The sequence below is a fragment of the Ursus americanus genome, chromosome 9, assembly GCF_024610735.1.
Source record: "Ursus americanus isolate L20-20 chromosome 9, mUrsAme1.1.p, whole genome shotgun sequence".
In the NCBI taxonomy this organism is placed as follows: Eukaryota; Metazoa; Chordata; class Mammalia; order Carnivora; family Ursidae; genus Ursus; species Ursus americanus.
Genome location: NC_142135.1, coordinates 24795909 through 24819982, shown reverse-complemented (window position 1 = coordinate 24819982; position 24074 = coordinate 24795909). Strand labels below are relative to the sequence as shown.

Below are 24074 nucleotides of genomic sequence, written 5' to 3'. Positions count from 1 at the left end.
CTCATTAAATGATTAAACTACTCCTCACTAATAATTTGTTCCTACAAAATAACAGAAAATACATTTAAAGGTCACTTGATTGACACTGTGGGATATAAACTGATCGCATTATTTTTCAAATGATGGAAAACAATGAAAGTGCCCTCTTCCCACCATTCCTGCTAGCTGCTATGTCAAAATATTACAGCATGAAAACTTCACCTCCTATCAGCTAATCAAAACACTAGTGCTCAGCAAAGACAACACTAAAAAAGCCACATATTAGAGACTGGAGAAATGATGGTCATTAACACATTTGTAAATAATTATAAGTGAAAGTGATATCTTGATTTTTCTGAAAACACAAATTGATAGAATATTCTTTAAAGTTATAGAGGCAAATACTTTATTTTTTTTAAATTATGTTCAGTTAGCCAACATACAGTACATCATAAGTTTTTGTTGTAGTGTTCAATGATTCATTAGTTGCATATAACACCCAGTGCTCATCCCAACACATGCCCTCCTTAATACCCCATACTTTGAATTGTTCACCCATGTTATTTGATAACAAGTTTTACTGGGAAATAACTTGAAAAACAGAAATCTGTAATAACATGAGATATAATCGTACTCAATTTTTTTCTATGATCATCCAGAAAAGACTCAGGAAGGTTGTTTAACATATCCTTCAATAATAAATTGCTCATTGATGCATTTTAGATCATTTCCATTGATTCAGTCAGAAGACTGCAAGTGATGGTGATATATTTTTTAATGTTGAATCCAATAAATATGAATAGCTAAAATACACAAGGTTTTCAGTCATATAGCAATATTTGAAGTGTTTTTACATTTTCTCTTTCCTATTTTTTCTTTATTCCTTTACCATCTTTAATTGCATCTTAAACACTTGCCCCATATATGGATTATATGAGTAGTTTAGGAAGAATTCTAAATTTTGATAGTTGATGGAAGAATGTCATCGCATTGAATGAAACTAACTTTCCCTGGACCTTGTGTGTGTATCAATAGCATACAAAAACTTGTAATATCCACTTTGTTAATATAACATTAACTTTAGTTAAACTTTAGAAGGATTCAGGAAAACAAATTATTCCCATATAACTGAACACTTTCCCTTTGAGATTACTGGGGATTGCTAAGGAAAGAAATCAAATAAATGCCCCCATGAAATAATCTACCCCCACATACCACATAATATCCTTTAGTCTCTGACCTAGAAACCCTTTATCCTTAAATAAAACATCTGCAATATGATTTAAAAATAATATGGTCTGTTCAGACCACAGATGTTGAATTAGACCATATACTGAAGATGCTAAAACTTGTGGGAAAGGAAAGATAATATCCAAAAAAATTTAAAGATGGCCTTTCTGATAAAATGCCCCCTACCTAACTAAATGTTTACTAGTTAATAAGCTAGATATCAATAGCAATTCGATGTTTTTGTTGTTGTTGCTGCTAATGGAAACTTTAGCCTATCCTCTAAGCATTTACAGATGCCCCAGGGGATGAATCCTGATTTGTCTAAGTCAGTGAAGGTGGATTCACTCACCATTCACAAGTGATCAGGATAGTCCTCCTTTCAATAACCAGAGTATTGTGCATAGAAACAATTAACTGTCACTGGAAAGTTACACAGGTTCTAGAATCTTACCAAGATGCTACAGAAAATGGTTCTAGTTTACTAGACTTTAATCATTATATCAGTGTGAACTTTGGCAAGTTTTTTAACCTCCACGTGCCTCAATGGATACTTGAAATGAGATATTCATGACCAATTAGTATGTTTTTGTAAAGGTAAAATGAGATAATCCATATACTATAATGCCTAGATATAGTCTTAGAACATGATAAGGAATTAATAAATATTAGCTGTGTTATTACTGTTGAGATGGTGGCATAGACTGAACCTATGTGTCTCCCAAAAATTCATATGTGGAAACATACCAGTGCCTTAATCTTAGACTTCCCAGCTACCAGAACTGTGAGAAATAAATTTATGTTGTTTATAAGCCACCCAGTCTGTAGTATTTTGTTGCAGCATCCTAAACAAGACAAATGTCAGATAGAAACTTCTCTCAATTATCTTCCACTTCTGTGCAAATGTTTTTGTGTGTGCAAAATGGAGGACACAAACCTTCTGCCCATTGCTAATGGTCTCTCACTTATGATGGGTAATTATACATGAACAGCAGTTGCTATCTTGTCAAAAAAAAAAAATGCTTGACATCACACTTTCAAATATACTTAATGGCTTACACCTGCCTAGAGGATAAGTTTCAAGCTCTTTAGACTTCAAAATACTCCAAAAGATGATTTCGACCAATGTTTTCAGTTGAAATTGTAATCTCTCCTCCCCTCTACATCTGTCTCCACTAGCCAAAGTCAATTCATTTTTAGTCTCCCCAAATGATGTGTTACATCACCGTAGCTACAAACATGCACATGACTATGCACATTATATATGACTAAATACATTTTCTCCCTAGCCCTGGAAAGTGCTTTCTCTATTTTTACCCATTGAAACAGCTTGAAAGCTTAAAAAAGTATTTGGTAAAGAACAAAGAAACAAGGAAAGACTATTATTAATAATTGTTTAGTTGAAATGAGTAGAGGAATAAGGCAGTAGCTTAACACAGTAGATTGTTATAAAATTAAGACTTTTTGTTTGTGTGGTTAGACTTAATTTAATGAAAAGTGTTAAGCAATTACATTGGCTAAAATTAAAGAAAAAGTGGAAAGAAAAAGTTTTATAATCAAGACAGTGGGGAAGAGAGTATAGTACCGAGGTTAAGAAAATGGTATTTGAGCCAAGTTGCTTAAATTCAAATCCTAGCTCTGCCTTTTACTAGCTATGCAATCTTGAGAAATTTTCTTAACCACATTGTGCTTTAGTTTCCCTATCTATATAATGGAGATTCAGATAGTAATCATTCTGTAAAGCATAAGTATGAAGATTAAATGGGTTATTACAGGCAGATTTCAAAACTATCTCTGACCCAAAGAAAGTGTTCATTAATTATTATGAGATAAAAAGGAAATAATACAATATATCATCATATTATCACTTATTTTTCAAGTCTCCATCAAGATTAATTTCTCACCAAGACAAATCCTCAACTGCCTCTACATATTATTTGTACCTTTCTTGGGAGATGCGGTATAAGGGGCTATCTATACTATACTATGTAGTTATTTATGCATACATCCTAGACATTGTAAGATCCCTAAAATTTGTAACTGTTGTGTATCCTTTTTCTATCACTGTGAATCAATAGGCATTTGTTAAGTGAATTTAAATACAAAGATGTTATCTCACCTTTAATATGAAAATATGTTGCTATAATTTTCATGTCTTATTATTAACATTGCAACCATCAAATTAGGTGTTTGAATGAAATTTAGGGACAGCAATAACATGCCCAGTATTTTTATTGAGGCATGATACTTTGTAATGTGATAATATTCTAAATATGCAATTAAATTAACAATGACCTCATTACCATTGTTTAGAATCAGCATTTTATTTTTTTCCTTTTATTATTTTTTAATGTTCTTTATTATATTATATTAGTCACCATACTGTACATCCCTGGTTTCTGATGTAAAGTTCGATGATTCATCAGTTGCGTATAACACTCAGTGCACCATGCAATACGTGCCCTCCTTACTACCCATCACCAGCCTATCCCATTCCCCCACCCCCTCCCCTCTGAAGCCCTCAGTTTGTTTCTCAGCATTTTAAATTGTAGATACAAAAATTCAGCACCAGGAGTCATTCTAGAAAAGGTTATGAGATTGCAATCATACATTTTCAGAAATTCTGGAATAACTGATAACAGTATTTACAAATAAGTACTTACAAATTAATACTAAGCATGAAGTCTCTAAAAGCTATATCATATTGAATTTTCTGTGTAAAAGGTGTATATACAAAAACCAAATTATTCTGGAAATAAGCACCTATTCAAAAAAAATTTTTTAAAAATTAAGATATTAATGCAGAAACATTGTCCTTTTGGCTCTGTTCTCAGTGGCCAAATTCCAAATTTATAAAAGTATCAAAGAGATTCAAATTTTAAAAATAAGAAAAAAATTCAGTTAGAACTAAATCTAGATAGATTTATAGATCACTCTTATTGGGCAGTGATGTCAGGCATGTGTGTTTTGATTCTAGGAATACGGTCCTTGATCTTTTCCATAGCAAAGCCTCATTTTATATCAGAAAAAAATGTGATGCAACCCTGGAAAGTTCTTTCTCTGAGTTCAAATTTACAGATATCATAAAGGACATGGATCATTAAATTATACTTTCCTTATGATGTACTGCGTAAGAAGTTTCTTACTCTACTTTGAAAGTTAGGTTTTGCATCACAAATTGTTTTTACTTTGTGGACTATGAAGTAATCATGTTTTCCCAATTTGTTTAGGTTCCCAGATGGATTAACATCAAACTTAATGCTGATTCTAACAAATATGTAAGAATACAGAACATGATCTTTGTATATTAACCTTGCTCCTGGTTTCATCTCATTCCTCTGAAATTTTCTCTTAACATAGCTATCCTTGTTTGCATTTAATTTATTTTGTTTGCTATATGTATCATGTTTTTAATGCTGCATTAGTTTTTTTAATTAGTTAAAAATTAAATACAAGTTTAAATAAATGATCTTAATATTTTAACTTAGTATGAATGTTGTGATAACCCCAAAAACAAGGATCAGTAAATAAGAGAAAATTGCATTGGTCAAGACACAAGGAATTAGTGACATAAATATGAGAACAAAAATGATAGAAAAACACTTATTTTTTTTTCAAGACTCCCTAAAAATTTAAGATACTCAATGCCAGTTTTACATACTTAAGACTTTTATAGTAAAAATAAAATTATTTCTGCTCTGTGGGGTCAGATTTATATTTGGGAAAAGCCTAAGGAAAGTGACTATAGAAAGATTTTAGAATTCAAGCACATTAAAACAATAGAACAAAAAAGTAGAGTTTTTGAAGACATTCAAGTTTCAGAATTTCATTTTGTTCTCCGCTAGTAACTATATATAAGATCTTTCATCATTGAATGACTCAACCAGACACACCCTAAACATAAATTACTAAGCGAGTGACTGATAAAACCATAACAGGGGGCATAGAGCTTAAGACCAAAAATGTGTAAAGTGTCCTTCCAGAATAACTTTATAAAAACTCTTATTACTGGGCTTTCTTAGCTCAAAAAACAGGGAATTTTCATATAAAGCTAATCTACTAAAATGTGTCCTATGGCATTATTCAATGTCTTTGATTGGCTTCCATTCCCTTTCCTCCTTTATCCAAAATTATTTTGCCTTAAATTTTGACTTGAGGTAGCTTAGAGTAACAGAATGCCAAATGGCCATCACTGTGGTTCACTGAGCTTAAATCCTAGTATGACATTATAGGTTCTTATGCACGGAACAGTCTATTTCACCACAGGAAATTCTGAAGCTGTCAACATATTTTTGGCTAAGCACACTCCATCATTTTTTCTTTAAGTTATGAGCCCATATAATCATGTGAATGCTTTGCAGACACCAAGATAATATAATTTTCTATCTTTCTACATGTTTTGAAATGTAGATAAGTGTTGGAAATGAGTACTGCTTAATGCTTTTAAAATTCTGTTTTTATTTTGGGCGCAATATTATGGAACTATTTGACGTAGCTTCTTCAAAAATATACACTTTCCTCAAATAATTTAGATCTTTCACTTAGAATATTTTAAATTGTTGTTTGTCAAAACAAGTCGACAAAAACTCCAAGTAAACAAAACTTCCAAGGAAGTGTATGGCTCAAAATTCTACCAAACAGGCATAAACATCTGAAGACTCAGTCACATAAAAAGGAAATTCACTTTTTCCTTTGATTGTCAAAATACACATTGTTGGCATTTTTGTAAGAATTGTACAGAAAGAGAAAGAAATGGAAATTATTCCATTAAAGAAAAAGAACCAAACTACTGCAAATTAACAATATATTATCATAACCTCTAATACAAAAAAATACAGTGTTAATGACTGTCTCTTTGTTGGCAAAGAACATGAATTTGTTTATAATAAGAATGGCAGATGAAGAAACAAAAAATTTGGACAACTGAGTAAAGCCACAAAAATGTTTGAATTATCTTATAGAGGGTGAAGGGGGGGGGGGTCATAGCTTCCTGAATGGAGAAAGACACAACATGCTAATACCATATGGGGAAAATAATATGTGAGTTGAATGTTAAAGTAATAGCTCACTGTTAGTTGCAGTAGCAGGGAACAGGACAATTACATTCTTACCGAATACAAGATCCTGATTTTCTTCTCTAAATATCAGAAACACTTGGAAGGCCAGCACCTATTGCTTACACAAGAATGCCGTTCTATCTTTTCCAGGTCACCAAATAGATCATCTTCCAAATAAAAGATCCCATATCCAATAGATTATGAGTTTCACGAGGCCTGGGCTGTTTCATCCATCACTGCACTTAGCATTGTGGCCTGTGAATAATGACTTCTTAATATATATCAGGTTATTGAATATACATCAAGTGTGAGAACTTCTAGAAATGAATGCCTCAGAAATGCTGTTGCCCTTGAGAAACATTTTCACCACTGATGTATATTACTTGCTGATCCCAACCTAATTTTCTAGGTTAATGTGGGGCTTAAAATTCCCCTTAACCACTGCAACTCTGGTAAAAATTAATTCCACTGCCTATATGGTCCAAGACATGTCCATTCTCTAATGTTATTGGTTTTCAAATACCTGTTTTGATGATGATAGAAATAAGGAAATTGCTACTTATTGATTATTACAGATTAGGCATGTTATATACATTCCCTAATATGATCCTCATCATAATACTATAAAGTAGTGAGGACTTCCCCTATTATGGGAAAACTAAGATCTGAAAAAACTAAATAACTAGATAAAGTTTCTATACCTTCTCAGTAGCAGAGATGTAAAGCAAGCAAGGCTTTTATTATATTAGTCCAGAATCCACCCTTCACAGAAATTTTTACTGTTATCTTGAAAAGTATTCTCCATTATATCAGAGCTGTAGGTACATGTTTAACTGTCAACAGGTATTTTTAAATATACTGAATACATATAACACAAGTGATAGCTATTATGTCTATAATATTTTTAAATTACTTTCTTTTAGTATTTGAAACAACTTGCAAGTTTTTAGTAACTTCTATGTGCTAGACATTACACAAATATTTTTAAATATTACCTCGTTTAAGCTAATCTCTAACATTCACAGGTTCCTAAGATAGGTAAAAATATTTTCAGTTTCTGACATAAGAAACAACACACTCAGGTAGTACACAGCAGGACGGCAAATCAGCTCGCAGATCTTATGCCCTCAAAGATAAATCGCGTGTCCTTTGCTCCATCATACTAGTATTTTAATCAGGACATTTTCAGCATTTTATCACACAAATGGACTTTCAGGACAAGATCAGAGTACATGAGAGGGCGACTGAGTGCTGGCCTGATCAGCTGATGGAAAAGCCTACATTTTCCAGGGAGAGATGAAGTAGCAAGTGACCTGGACACTTGCAAGTCTTTCCTGTGGCTTGACAGTCTTTGAGGTAATTGTATAAGCCCATTACCATGTAATACATGCATAACTTCCTTGTTTATTAAAAGGCATACTAAAAATATTTTCCTCATGACTGTCAAATATAGCAGTTCACAAAAAGGGACCAGACCCCTTTAGGTGAAATGACAGGGCTAATGAAAGCAAGATGTGGTGCCCAAATAATGTTGCTCTGATAATAATGGCAAGTGTGGTGGAGAAACTAGGTCTGCTAAAATATTTTCTGAGATAATATTTTAAAATAACATCTTTGGAGGGGGCAACTGGTGGCTCAGTCAGTTAAGCAACTGACTCTTGATTCTCCTTAGGTCATGACTTCAGCATCATGAGATGCAGCCCCGCCTCAGGCTCTGCACTGGGCATGGAACCTGCTTAAGATTCTCTCTCTCCTCCTCCCTCTGCCCCTCCACCCCCATTGCTCATGTGCTTGTGCTCTCTAAATCAATCAATCCATCATGAAATACAATACAATAACATCTTTGGAAATCGACTAAATTAAACCATAAAAGCCCCAATTTTCAAAAAGAATACTTAATGCATGGTGTGGCCCATGACATTTTGATATTCAACAGTGAATTTAATTTCTTTTTTTCTTTTGCATAGAACAATTTATCACTAACACTACTCTTTCTATGACTCAGGGAGTTACAATAAAACATTCTCTCCTTTGGGAATGGATTCAAGAAAAAAGAAGGCAATTTACTAGGTTTTCAAATGTTAAAAAGGAGGATTCAAGATTTTAGCTTCAAAAGAAAAAAATCTTAAAAAGTAATGTTATAGGGAATTAAAAAAAATACTGGACTCTGTTTTGATCTAGCACAGAAAATCTCATGTTAGAAAATATTTTCATTTTTCAATTTGTAGCTCAGTATTATGTTTAAGCACTATATAGAAATGAATAGAAGCATGAACTAAGTTATTTATGTATTTTGTTCTCAACTCCATAAATTATTTTCCAGTTTTCATATTTAATTATTTTGTACTTAGGTTTTATCAATAACCAGACCTATTATTAACATAGCATATTTCTGAATATCATGTCTCAGCATTTACACATGCACAAGTGTGTAATCAGGGCAAATACACAGAATAAATGGCATTTTCTGTTTTCTAATACTGAGCAAGGGAACATATAAACACATTGAACATCCGGTTCCACTAGCCTTATAATATATCCTTTACAAGCATTACTTCTTGTCAACACTCTCTAGCAGTAGATGTTTGGGGCTTTGTTTTTTGTTTGTTTGGTTTTGGCTGTTTGTTTTACTTTTAACCTTGATCTGAAATCACTATTTCTGTGGAAGGCTTCGGTATAATTCGCATGTAGAAACATCTGACTAAACCTTCCCTCCTCTATCCCCTTCTCCATTACCTCTAATTGTTCTTCCTAATTCCATGTTTGGGTAACACATTTTATCCAGAATTATTGATGAAGGTTTCAAGTAGAAGAATAAAGTTATATTCTGACAAAACAAGCTGCTGCTCTTCTTTCCATCAACTGTTTTCTTTACCACATTGTCATGGAAGGCATTCTTATTCCCAAGAATAAAACTTTGAAGATACTTCTCATTCCTCATTGCTGATGTAGCTAATGGCAATTTCTTTTGCTTTGTCAGAAGAGACAGTTCCCTCATCAGCCCTTTTGCTTATCTGTCCTGTAGAATATTTGGTTGAGGTCACATGGCACCAATTGACTATATGACATCTACATCACTAACATAGAAGCCTTCCCCCAAAAGGATCTCACCTGTCAGATCAAAATAAACTTTGTCAACATTTGACAACATCATATCCCTTCATTGATCATTGCTTTCCCTGAAACCCCTATGGATTCTAAGATCTTTACTTTGGGCTATAAATATACTCAAACAAGAAAATAGAACACCTTTTTAAAATATAACGCCTTTTAAAATTTTCTTTAATTAATCTAGAATTCATCCTAATACAACCTTAAATATTCTATGATTGATGACTTAAATCTTAATAGGTTAATTCTTCCATCAAATGATTTGACTTTTTGCAGACCAACGTTTAGGTTCATGTATAACTTTTATAAACAGTTTTATTAGTTTGCCCTGGGGTGTATATATCAAAATGTCATTCTGAATATAGAATATCATTATGAATTTTAGAACATTTAATTTAGGAATAGCATATCCATTTCACCTTGTCTGCCAACTGCTCTTAATTAGTAAGGAATGTTGGGAGCACTGAGTTGAGAAGGACTCTGGAGCCACATCGCAACTCACTGGGAATAAATGTCATAGAAATGTCTATCAAAGGAGGGAGTACAGAAAAGGCACGTGGCCCAGGCATTTCCAATCCAGACCTACAACATAGGAGTTCACTTTCACTTTTTCTAGAATACTGCCTAGCACCAGGCAGTTGGTTGTCTTTTTCAAATACTAGCAGATAGTGTTGATAAAATACATCCTGCTTGTGAACAAACACAAAAACCTTTGCACCATACCCTCTAGGTTGACATGGCATTCGTTTTTCTTAATTAAACTATCATTGTTAGGAAGCATCAAAAGAATTCTCTAAAAGCAAGGGTTTCATCAAGGAGAGACACTATGTAAACTCCAGGGAAAGCAATAAACAGATCATTACAGGGTTATCAGCCCCCTGCAAAGTTATAAATTAAAGAATCAGTATGCTATCAAGTGGCAAAGAGCAGAGGAGGGATGCCATGGTCTAAATAATCTATCTTTTCTTTTTGACAACCACGCAAAATCCAAATACTCTATTCCCCTATTCTTTAAGTTTAAAAAAAGTGCTTAATGGGAAATAAATTTTTCCTTAGAAAATTAGATCATGTGCTCTATGAAGTCTGACTTCATAGACTCTACCTTTAGCCAGTGAATATTAGTAACACACCAGAACTACTCTTAGGGCTAGAAAGGAAAATTATTGCCTCACTGAAAATGTTCTTGCTCTATATAGTTTTTATTTTTAGCCAGTCCTTTGTGAAATTTTCTCTTAAAGTGTTGTCCCTACCTGAACTTTCTTCAACTCAACTGAGAGAAATTAAGCTCGTCCTTATCAAGGTGTCTAACACACTCTACAGATACTGATATTGAAGTACTTATCACACATCATTGTAATTATCTGATTACATAATGATCAGACCCACTAGAACTGCCTTCTTAAAGGCAAGACCTGTTTCTTAATCATCTTTGGATTTTCAGTACACAAAATAATGCTTTATACAGGATATAGCCCTAATAAATAGATGAGTGAATGAGTAAATTTATTCACTGGTATCACTGTTAAAGAGAAGAAAAGGTAAGCTTAGCATATTGAAGTTGAGCAGGCAGAATTTCCAAAAATAGTGGATATCATATTTTTTTTTTGATAGATAAAAATCATAGAGGTTAAAATGGAAGTTAAATCAAATAAGCCTGAAGAAATTCAGGGGGGAGAAATAGAGTACATACTCTGGGAAAACAAAACTGCAATAACAAGACAGAAGTTTGGTTTTAGGGTTAGACTTGGATATAAGATAATGGATATTATCCACCCACTTTTTGTTGACTGTAATTCTTTTCTTTAGGGAGGAGATGGGTAAGAAGCGCTAAGGAAAATTGGGTAGACAAAGCTAGCATAAATAATAGTTTAGTAGGTATCTGGTACTTTACATATGCTATCAGATTAAACTCTAACAGTACTGATGTTAATATTTCCATCTCTTCATCCTATTAGAGCTAAAAATAGTTTCCAAAATTAATATACTTTTTGCTCAAAGGCCCTAGTCATTAGGGGCACATCTAATATTTAGACTCAGATCTTCCTGGTTCCACAGGTTCTTATCTGAAGTGAGATGAAGAAGGAGCCCAACAACAGGAATAATATTCAGGTAGTACTGGTAGTGCTCCACTGAAATCTCTTAAAAATGCTTCTTGGTTTTATGAACCTTAATAAGTCCTTTTGATTTCAGAAATTTTATGCTTTGAAAGAATGATTACAGTCTTTTGACTGTTTCAAATGTAAAACTCCATTTCTTTTCTTATAATAAAATACTTCTGAAGAGAAATGCAAATTATTTTGGTGAAGTGTCAAAAAGGTAACACAGCTTAGGCTCTGCAACAAACAGAATGGGTTCAAATCTAGCATCCCCACCACACCCCAAACTGAGAGAAATTTCTCCATGGACTCTTAACATTTCTTCACATCTTGTAAGCAGAGATTCCAACTGCCCTTCTGCTCTTCTTACTAAACTATCTTTTCAAAGATGTTTGTACAACAAATAGTTTCAGAGGACAGTGTCTTCCACCAGAGTAAAGGACAAGTTTGCCTATAAGCTTGAGGGGATAGAGATAGGGATGCCCTCCAGAGCAAAGGGCAGACACGCTCATTTACAAAGGATTCCATTTCCCTAAGCTCATGGTTTTTCTCCTATAATACCACCTATGATGTGTGCAGGAACCTCATACTCTTCATATCATTCTATGAAAATCAGGGCTTAGAGAACTGCCACAAATGTTAATACTCCGGCTGCTGACACTTCTGTGAATAATAAATTCTCCTCTATTTCTGACCCAAAAGACTGGGGTCTTCATCACCCAAGAAACTGTGGCAGAGAAATTTAACTTGCAAGTAGAGTAAAATCTGACTCTTTATAGTTCTTGACATTTACTGAGTAAACTTCAGCAGTTATTCCAAAATTTTTGCACTTCAGTTTTGTAATGAAAATTTAAAAGTGACTATACTTATAAATTTCTTAGTACACTATAGCATCCAAATGGTGTTCTAAGTGTTCAAATAAATGGTAGCTAACAGTAGTCAGAAATAGCAGCAGTCAAGGCAGCAGTAAGAGTAGAAACCGCAGTAGCAGCAAAGGTAGCTAGCTAACACTGAAAGAATGCCAATGCGCGGCAGGTATAGGTTTTCTTCCTTAATCTTCACAACAAATGGAATAGTTGTTGTTGTTGTTGTTGTTCTTTTCTCTCTCACTGGTTAAGTGAGATAAATGAATCTGAAAGAGTTGATATGATTTGCCAGAAGTCACTCCTATGGTCGTTGTCAAAGCAGAGATAATTAGCTATGTCTGATTTTCAGGGGCCTTTCCTGCGTGTACTTGCAGCCACATGTCGGAGAGGAAGCTACAAAGTAACTGAGATCAGCACTTGGATATTCCTACCTCCCATTCATACAGGAAGCAAATGCCGAAAGATAAAAGAGATACAACTCATTTATCTCTCTCTGTTAGAAAAGTAAGCTGTGTACACAGAAAACGATAAAGGTCTCTGAAATTTCCGTGGGCAAAATGCAACCATGAATTCAGCTTCCATTGAACATGTTCTATCTTTCAGGCACTGTACTTTGAAACTTTGTCCACATTAGAGTATTACTGTTTTCCCCATAATACAAATAATTTTTATCAGTATCAATTAAATGAACTATATAGCATTCTTCTTTCACAAATTCCCAAGCTAACTCTTCCACCAGATATCTTTAATTCACAGATTCAATCAATACTTCAAAATGTAAACAAAATTATGACTTTGACAATTAAATTTCTAAACATCATAAACTTCATGTTTTTCTAATATAAATACAAAAATACATTTATGTACAATGCATAAATATGTATATAGAGATATATTGAACTGTTTCATTTCACAAGTAATGTCTTATTTTGACAAGCATTTTTTCTAAACTTATGTAGTATACATATACACATACGTATTTCTCTTAAGCTTCAAATTTTGAACCCCAAGTGCCAAACACATTTTGCAAATACACTGTCAGATTGCAACTCTCACTTTTAAAATGTTTTCATTGTGTCAAACAAATAGTCAATCAGCATAAAAATAAATATTTTTTCTTTACCTCTGCAGATGGGAACAGGAAAATCCCATGAGGCTGTATTCACTGAATTGGCTATACAGGTGAGTTGAGGGTGGCCATCAAGAATATATCCAGTTACACAGCTGTAGCGGATCTTGTCCCCAACATCAAACCGTGTACCATATAATACACCTTTGGGTGGGACTCCTGGGTTTCCACAAGAGCTACTCTGCAATTCTATAAAGGGGGAGAAAAGGAGAATTTACAGTTATTTTAATACATATTTTGATGTTTTAGATTTTAAAAAGTATATGTAGATACAGATGTCTCTTTTCCTTTCAGAAAATGTCATAATAAAAGGAAATGGCTTCCATCTCAACACATATAACACAGAAGTATGGAAAAGGAACTAAATTTTACCAAAAAGCTATTAGGTCTCATTCTTTGTATTAGAAAAATTTAAATATTTTATATTAATCTTTCTAGCAATTTTAAAAATCATCATTACTCATTTTACAGATAATAAAGCTAAGATTAATAACATCATTTACATGACTTCTTCAAAGTTACATTCTACTAACATTGTAATAAGCAAATCAAGTTTCATTAATATGCTCTCATTACTATGATGTATCTGCTTAACTCTAAAGCATTTCTCTGAAAACATATGTATACATTTTGGGCGGAAACATTTTTTTTCCACTTAAATAAGAAAAACACAGTGCAGTACTGAAATGGAAATATTTTTGAAGTTGGAGAGACTGGGCTAGAATTCCCAATTTGTTTAACCTGAAAATATAACAATAAGAAGTGCATACAGTTGTGAAGTTTTAAACAGATCAATATGTTAGGATATTGTATGTATCACCTTATTTTATTAGTTAATACAAAAATCATGCAAGTATACAAATATAAGAGATGCTGGTGATGGGTAGTAAGGAGGGCACGTATTGCATGGTGCACTGGGTGTTATACGCAACTAATGAATCACTGAACTTTACATCGAAAACCAGGGATGTACTGTATGGTGACTAACATAATATAATAAAAAACATTATTATAAAAAATAAAAATAAAAAATAAAATAGGGGCGCCTGGGTAGCGCAGTCATTAGGCAGCTGCCTTCAGCTCAGGGCGTAATCCTGGCGTTCCAGGATCGAGTCCCACATCGGGCTCCTCCGCTGAGCGTCTGCTTCTTCCTCTCCCACTCCCCCTGCTTGTGTTCCCTCTCTCGCTGGCTGTCTGTCACATAAATAAATAAAATCTTTAAAAAATAAATAAATAAAAAATAATAATAAAATAATATTCATTTCAGAGAAAAATCCAATTTCACTGTAAATGAAAAGAAATGGAAAGAAAATATATAGAAATAGCAAAACCTACAGAACTTCATGAGGTTAAGAAAGAATTATTTTTCCCAATATTATTTTCTAAATTGAAAGATTTTTCCCAATATTATATTCTAAATTTTCTATTACCTTTATATTATTTCATACTATAAATAATTGTCAATACAAATACACACTAATGAATTACTGAGCTAAAAAGTATTGAAGTTTGAGTAGGCTATAGTTGATGGTATGATGAAATGTTAATTTCCTACTTTTGACAATTATGCTAATATTACGGGAAGCTGGATAAGAGTATAGGGGAACTCTGTACTATTTTCACAATTTAACTGAAAGTCTGAAATTATTGCAAAATAAAAAGCTAAAAAACCACTGCAACACAAAAATGAAGTATGTTTCCATGTCGCTTTGATATTCAGCCAATTTATGTAGTTAGTAAGTTCCATGCAATGTTAATATTTAATATTAAGCCAAATACCGATAAGCCACTATAATATGGAAAATATCAATGACAGTAAGTAAAAATACTAAAATAATATGTACAGGTAATTTTACAAAAGCAATGGCCATTTATAAATGAGAAGTGTATACAGAGCTGAAATTTTGTATTTTTAGCCATAACAGGTTTATAGTACTTTTGGGAGTGTTTCCTAAGTAAACATGATTTTTTCTGTATAAACTTTTCAAAGATAGTGAAAGAAAAAATCAGTCAGAAATTTCAAATAAAGTTAGGGGCGCCTGGGTGGCACAGCGGTTAAAGCGTCTGCCTTCGGCTCAGGGCGTGATCCCGGCGTTCCGGGTTCGAGCCCCACGTCAGGCTCCTCCTCTATGAGCCTGCTTCTTCCTCTCCCACTCCCCCTGCTTGTGTTCCCTCTCTCAATGGCTGTCTCTATCTCTGTCGAATAAATAAATAAAAAATCTTTAAAAAAAAAAAAGAAATTTCAAATAAAGTCAGATTAATCACTGAAAAATGTATTGAGGATTTATAGAACTTGAGTTATATATATTAGAAATAAAGCATTTACTTTTAGTTTAGGATAATTAGAGTGTGAAACCTAAAACAGTAAAAAAAAAAAAAAAGAAAAAAACTTGACTAATATTAATTACATATCAATGGTTTCTATAAATAACAGGCAATGTCCTTTACCTTCCTCTGCATTCAAAGATACACCATAAACTAGCATCTGTAAAATATTGTAAATATCAGTAGACAAGGTTAATGATCTCTAATATTTCACTTTACTATTTCTCCAAGGCATATTTATAAGTTCATTTTCAGCAAAATTTAAAACATATTTATTGTCTGTGAATTTTGAGTAATTCTTTAAAAATACTTTTGAAATGTACAGTTTATTTTGAAATAGTTTTTTTTGGAAAATTCATTTCATTGAAAGATGAGATGTTTGCTGCAAGAGAGGATGAGGTTAATAAGTTTTGATAAAATGAATGAGCATTCAATCCCTTGAATATAGTAATAACAAAGGAAATTCTTTTAATGAAACTATCGCTTGTGGCCTTAGAATCAATCCACTCTTTTCCCTCTCACCTCCTAAAAAATAATTAAGGTCAGGACTTCAATTATCATAAAGTTATGTATCTCGGAGAAAAAGCAGTTTCCAAATTATTTCACAGGAAGCAGTTAGGTGGAGGAATGAAGAGAAAGAGAGAAGAAAGCTCTAAATAGTTCTTATACTCAGATTTAACTTTGATTTAAATGAACAAATAAACATTACCCAGAACAAAGTACCTAAAATAAAAACGGAAAACACAGGAAGTGAGTCAATGAATGAATAACAGCACTGGTTGGAATCTTAATACATTACCTAATCTATTGCCTGCCTTATGGCTGAATTATTTCTAAGTCAGCAGACAGATAAGAAGTCAGCTATTTCAAAATAAAACTCAAAAAAGAAAATTCTAAAACATATCTGGTTCTCACCTTCAGGAAATTCCTACTTTGTATTGCCCTTGTTTTTTGACTTTCATAAATAACAACTACCCGTCATTCTCTATAGACTGAGTAATCCATGAAGACAGTTATGAAGTTGTTTCACATTCAGGTTTAAGAGATCCCAATTCTACAGCCAGTGTGCATGGATTCAATTTTTTGTCCTCTCCCAACTCTTTAATTTGGGACTTCTCCTTAAGCTAGGTCTATTTTAACAGCAAAGGATGTGTTATTAACTGAAAGAATTATATAACCCATCACCCAAAAATGCTATATTCTGATTCACTTTTTAGTCTTGATTTTTGAAAAAATAGTGCTTCATATGTGAACTTTTTAAAATAATTTGTTAATTAATATGACAGTACAGAACTAGCTAAATTAGATTAAGTTTTAGGCATTGTTTCTACCAGCTGTCAAGAGTTTGAATTGTAGGGGAAAATGAAGTTCAGTAAAGCAGAATATAAACTAATCATTAATATACATGGTTTTTACAATAAATGGTGATTTTGTTTATTATAAAATCATTCTTAAGGAAAATTGAGATTTAACAATAAAGAATTTTCATGTTAATTCACCAAATGTATCTACATAATAACAACACCCTGCTTATCACATCACTGTTTTCCTGAAGTAAATAATTACATCTAAAAGGCAGAATTGCCAGCCTCAGTTACCTTCTTTCATCAACAGATGACATAGATGGATTGGAAAGTTTAGGTCATTAAAATAAAACAATTATAGAACCAAACATAAAGCAAAGATTAAAATGGGATTGGAGTGTTCTGGGTAGAGTACTTTAAAGTAATTGTCACGATACTGTTTGAGTAATGATCAATTTTTAATGCAAAAATTGTATTGCAGCTTTATTTGAATTTATTCTTGGGCTCTGTGCCACGAGATTGTGTTTGTGGATAAAACAGAAATACTCAAGGGTTCACCTGGGTGGCTCATGGCTCACTTGATTAAGTGTCTGCCTTCAGCTGAGGTCATGATCCTGGGGTCCTGGGATCGAGCTCCCCATCAGGCTCCCTGCTTCTCCTTCTGCCTCTGCCCCCGCTACCCATTTTTGCTCTCTCTCTAGCTTGCTCTAATAAATAAAATCTTTAAAAAAAAAGAAAACAGAAATACTCGAGTGAATAGTTCAGTGAACTGAGAAAATTACTGGAAAACAAGTCTGAAGACTTTACACTCAAAAAATGTTTCTGAAGATGTCAGGGACACTTTATATAAGTTTACTGCTCTGTCCAAATGATTGAGTCAAATTAAACTTCATCTGTTTTTTGCTAGAAATATATATATTTTATTTATCCTCTCTTCTCAGAGATATTGAAATTATCAGCAAACAATATGAAGGCATTTTGGCAACATAAACCATGCTAAAATGTGAGGGATTATTGATAAAGCAAAAAATTACTTAGGATCCAAGATAAATAAAAATCCAAATGGAGGTTGGACTTTATTGACACTCCTCTATATTAGTCGAAAGGAAATATAATTATAAATTACATAGTAACTAATTTATTCATCAGAAGCTCTTGAGGGTTATGGTTAACATTGGTGCTCTGTAATGTGTACCAGTTAAAGCAACACCACCTCCCTTGCCTTCTAAGAGTACACAGTTGAAAAGGTTAATAAATAGCCTTAATTGTTGAGATCAGCTATGAATCGTCCTCTTTTCTAGGCACTTAGGCATTCATATTCCCATTTATATCTCACAAATTACCCAATGCCATATATGATTTTCCTTGTTGTACAGAAAGAGAAACTGAGACTCAGAAAGATTAAGTAACTTTCCTAAGGTCACCCAACTAATAAATAGATTTGTAGCTCAAGACTAAATGTCTCTAACGTTAAAAAAAAAAAGGCTTTGATTATTTCACAATCGCATGTTGTTGTCCATGAAAAACAGATATTCATTTCACAAGTGTTTATTAAGCAGCTAATATGAACAGTACTCAGGGGATATAGTTTTGCAAATGACAAACACAGCCCTCCCCTCATGGAATTTATTAACTTGGTATTGACCAAGTCAATTAGCAAGTAATTACATAGCATTAATTATAATATGACAAGTGGGATAAAGGAAACGCGCAAGCTATAATGAAAGTATATAACTGAGAAAACTTAGTCTTGATTAAGAGGAGGTCTGAAAAGAATTTCCTCATAAAGTCAGGTTTAAACGGAGATCTGAAATAGGATAAGGAGGGAGCTGGATTTAAAAAAAAAGTTTCAAAATTTGAAATGTGAGAATCAAAAACTTTAAAAGTTATTAGATTTGGCAAGGTTTTATGGGTATGGTAGGATATAAACTGAACTGGAAAAAGTACTCCAAAAGGGTTGTCCAAAGACAGGTTCATGTAGTGAATACATAACCTATGCATAGGTTCGTGATTAGAAAAAGGAACTATCTCTGTCATTAAATGTTTTTTGAAGGAGATACTATAAGCTCTAGAGAAGGGAATGATTCAGAGAGAATAAATGAAATCTATTCTAACTGTACATATGAGCAGAGATTTTCATAAGTATTATGATATGTACTTTGTGAGTTTACAAATTGAATAGTAATTCAATCTTGAAAATGATTAATTGCTAAATAGGACCATGAAAATTAATTAAAAAGATGAGAGGCAAGAATACTGTATGCATACTATTTGTACGTAAGGATATCAACTTTATAAGGCTGTTAATATGACTATACAAAACAATATATGGAAGTCATTTATATGCTGAGCAAGTACGTAATATATGGTTACGTATTATTATTAGCTCAACAAATTGCACGTTTATTTTTACTATAATCAATTTTGCATTTGAGACATCTAAAATAGGTGTGATTAAGTTATGATCTACTAGTGGTAGGGCCATATCTTCAATATATGCTAATTAACTACATAGATCATTCCTGATGTCTTAAAAATTAGTCAAAAAACAGCAACTTAGTCAAAGGTAAAATTCAATTACTCCTTTCTAGGTCATAATTGAAATTCAAGGTATAATTCAACTCCTGGTAGGATATTTATACAACCAAATTCACAAAGCTTCCTTATGGCTGTCATTGATTAATTCTATCATCTATTAGTTGGTATCATATATGAAGCATTATGCCAGGCACAGTGATTATAAAAAGATATCTGATGTATTGCATCCTAACAAAGTCCAGATAAGTTAAAAAACAAAGTTTCAAATACTTTTGAAACAAATTTAAATCCTAAAAGACAGTGTATATCAAGGACTATAAGAGAAGAGAGTTTTTTACCACATTTTCCTTGGAGAAATTCAATAAAACTCTACTAAGCAATTTCAAAAAAAAAAAAAAAAGGAGTGATTTATACCAATAAACACTTTACAATAACCTTGGCTTTTAAAAAATCCCCAATTTGTTAGGAGCACATGGATAATTGTGAAAGGCAAGATATTTAGCAAGATATCAAGAAGAAAACCTGACCTTGAAAATTGGAATGAAAATCAAATGAAAGGATAACAGATACCATGACTACAGAATTGCATAATTATTCAGTCAAATAGATGAAGCATGATCCTGCTGAGATCAATTAACAATGCTTTAAAACACTGTAAAATTATATCTACTAAGGGAAGTAAAATCAGGTTGTTTGTACTTCTTACAGAAAATTAATCTCAGGATTTTATTTCCCAGATGATTAAAAATAATTTAGGGGAACATAACATCAAGTTGCACCACCTAGTACCTCTCTCATCCTGAGACTTCAAAGCACTTAACCAACTAATACATTTTCCAACTTTTTTAGCGGTACAAAACGTTCTTTTATTAAAGATACTAAACCATTTCATTCACATAGGATATAAATGGTGTCATTTGAGAATTCACTTGGAGACTGGATGAGCAAACATTTTGTGAATATTTTGAATCAGCCATTGCATCTATCCTATTCCCATGGACTTTTACTTCAGTATATATGACTGAATGATTTTTTTTTTTAATTTGCCTCCTCACTAGACAGTGAGCATCTTGAGAATAAGGACTCTAATTCATCTTTATGTATAAAGAATTTAGCACATTTTGTGGTATGCTGTTGACAAGCAAGAAAGGATTGCTCAGTTAATTGAGTTATTTCCTCTAATAGAAAAATATAAAAGATGATCATCATGCAGAGTTTGTAGGAGTAAATGTTTAGAGACAAAAAATAGAGTGGAACCAGTAGACTAGAAGAGAGCTGTTGGCACATTATGAACTAACCTTGGGTCATAACAAGCATTGGGCCACAATGGCTGCATATGTGATTTTATAGATCAAATTACATAATTGTGCCATTTAAATCTGTTTTTTTTTAATGAAAAATTCATTAACTTCTATAAACCAGTTCTTAAGCATGAACATGGTTCCTAAGCTGCTGGTCATGCTCCAGTTCTCAGGGGGATGTTGGAAATGGAGCAAACAGTAGGCCATATTTGCCATTGTAAAAGTTATCCTGAAGCTTCCAAGAGGTTCAGATTTGGCAATCAAAAGGACGAATACTCATTATTTTTTATCAATATTATTTTAAAATAATGAAAAAGATTCAAACAAACTACTGGCTGCTGGAGAACTTAGAGTTCATCTCATTCTCACTGTCTCAGTTCATCTGTCTCAGTTCATCTGTCTAAGAAGAAAATATATTACTACATTGATTTGGCTAGGATAAGGGAAGAATGCACACAGATTACAATGTATTTTAAACAGCAAACAGAAGAAAAATCTATTGTCACTATTTTTTTTTAATTAAAGTAAATCCTTGGGTGGGCTGATTATAATTCCAAGGGAAGGAAGTGTGAAGCAGTAAAACAGTTAGTGTAAAACCAAATACATAAAAATTTGTTGTCTAGGTAACATTCTGTTTTGATATGGGTGTATAGGGTCCAAAGGTAGCACAGGTAAAAATTTTTAGAGTCAGATCAAGAATAACGGTCAGGCTGGTGATGGGTAGTAAAGAGGGCACGTATTGCATGGTGCACTGTGTGTTATACGCAACTAATGAATCATCGAACTTTACATCAAAAACCAGGGATGTACTGTATGGTGACTAACATAATAAAAAAACATTTAAAAAAAATAAAAAATAAAATAAAACTTATAATTAAAGATAAAAAAAATAACGGTCAGATACAATGGAGTAAATCCACTGCAAAATATACAAGACTAGCAGTTGCCGGATATGTACTTTGGATCTGTGAATAAGAGGCAATTAGTGTTCTTTCAATTTCAAATATCTGTGTTTTTTGTTTTGCTTACAAAACAAATTTTACCACCTAAACTGAACTGATGAAAAACAATACTGTATTTTATTTTGTAAACTAAATTAAAGTAGATGGGTGGAAAGGTCATGATCTATTAAAAAAAAATATGATTATTTAAACCTAGCTACAGCCTGTGTAGCTACCAGAATTTTAACAAAGGAGAAGAAATAAAAATATAGAATGGAAGCATATTAGCAGCCATCCTCACTTTAAAGTTTCTAAAAATAGAGTAATGCTGCATCTGTATGAGTAGCATTTGAGAACTTGATTCAGAATAATAGAAAAATATGAATAGATTCTCCTCTCCTATGACAGAATTGGGACAAGAATCTGTATTAAGACTTTTGGATAATTTAATTCTTTAAAAAGATGTGTTAAACTGATTATGGATAATTTACTGGATTATATATTCATCCAATATGAGTGAGAGATGCCACTGTGTTTCATCAATTAATCAATCACCAATTACTGAAGCCTGAAGTATAAATGTCAAAGGGACAGAAAAAAGAGGACACTGTGTCTGTTCTTCTGGAACTTATAACTCAATTGGAAACATAAAGCATGTATAGTATGACCTTCTGGCAATTAAATAATAAAATGGACTCCACAGTTGAATTTTTTTTAAAGTTACCTATTATATATTTATACAAAAGGAAGAATATCGTATGAAATAAAGGAGAAGGATTTTACTTGGAGAGGAGTCAAGAGAAGAGTCAACTAAATCATATGAATAAAGGCAAGAAAGAGAAATGTACAAGATATGGTCAAGGGTAATGTGCAAATTAAATGGCCTAAGTAGAATACCATACATAGGAGGAAACACAGAATGAAACTTAAGAAATGAATCTTAGGGTCACACTTTGGAGAGCCTTTAAGTTAGCTGTCCTGGGTCAATGTTATGCTAATGCAGCCCGTAAAGCCCCATAATGAAATGGCTAAAATAGACAGCAGTTATTCCTCTATGTAACTCTGACTGGTCTTGGCTGGGAAGGATCAGACTCTGACCTCAGGTCTTCAAGGACTCACAATTTCTTCCATCTTCCTGCTCTGTCATCCCCTTGGGCCTTACATTTGTAAACTTGGTAGAACTGGATTTCCAGAAACGTTAATTCCAGGCTATCTTGAATTCAAACAGACGATACTGGGAGAAACTTTCCCTCCTTTTCCTTTACTCCTGACAAAGCCCCTTCTCATTACTACATCCTATTCAAATTCCAAAGTTTCTGGGAAATGCAAAGCCTTTTCTCCCTCCTATTAAGGCCAAGTCTAGTTCCTCGTGGACCAGTACCTGTTAGAGCAGAAAAGGGATGGTCAAAATAAATATCCTTGTGTGGATAAGAGAAGAAAAGGAAATATTCCACAGTCAATGGTCATGAAAATAAACAGAACATATTAGACAGGCATTATGAAGAACCTCCTATCCTGGAAGACCCTGGTACTGTTCTTGAGATGATACTCCTCTGTCCTGTGTCCTCTGCTGTCCTCTGCTGTTCCCTGGCATTTCCTGTTGAACAGTTCTTACTTGTCCACATTCTACATGGCAAAATTTGAAGTGGGTATGGTACAGCAGAGTTTCCTCAGGATTACATAGGGCTTACATCTTGCATCTGCTAATGTAGGTTTGGTACTTGAAAATTGCCTTAAGAATTGAACAGTCAAAAGGATTTGAAGATGACTTCTAGGATTTATTGACTAAAACTCCCTCCAAAAACTTATTAGGAACTGGTTTGTTTCTAGTTATTTTCATGTGCCAGTGACCACTCTCCACCCACCTGCAACCTGCTTTCCATCTCTCTCATTCTCTTTTTAATTGGGACTACCTTGGAGTAATCTGAAGCAATAAGCTTGAGCAGGAATGCAACATGATTTATCTCATCTCTGCCCCAGGGCTGTCCTCTGTCCTTTGACTAAGAAACTTAATAAGAGACTCTGATAAGACTTTTTATCCCCTACTGTACAGAAGAAGCTGGCTTTTCCAACCCAAAAGTCACCAAAATTTTAGACTCTATTTCCTTCCATTTCTCTTTAATAAAAACTGGCCAACATATGCCTCAGCTCTTGTCTGTATCATCAAACGCTGTCAAAGGCAGCCAGGAACAGGCACAGG

The 24074-nt window shown here is 33.2% G+C and overlaps 1 protein-coding gene across 4 annotated transcripts in view; it reads right to left on the bottom strand.

Moving 5' to 3' along the window:
* Nucleotides 1-24074, bottom strand: part of CSMD3 (CUB and Sushi multiple domains 3) — a 1146349-nt gene that overhangs the window by 854732 nt on the left and 267543 nt on the right. For all 4 annotated transcript variants that reach the window (XM_045805628.2, XM_087864412.1, XM_045805629.2 and 1 more), the window contains exon 4: nt 13460-13654. In XM_045805628.2, the coding sequence (XP_045661584.1) occupies nt 13460-13654 (195 nt within the window). The remainder of the gene's footprint in view (nt 1-13459; nt 13655-24074) is intronic.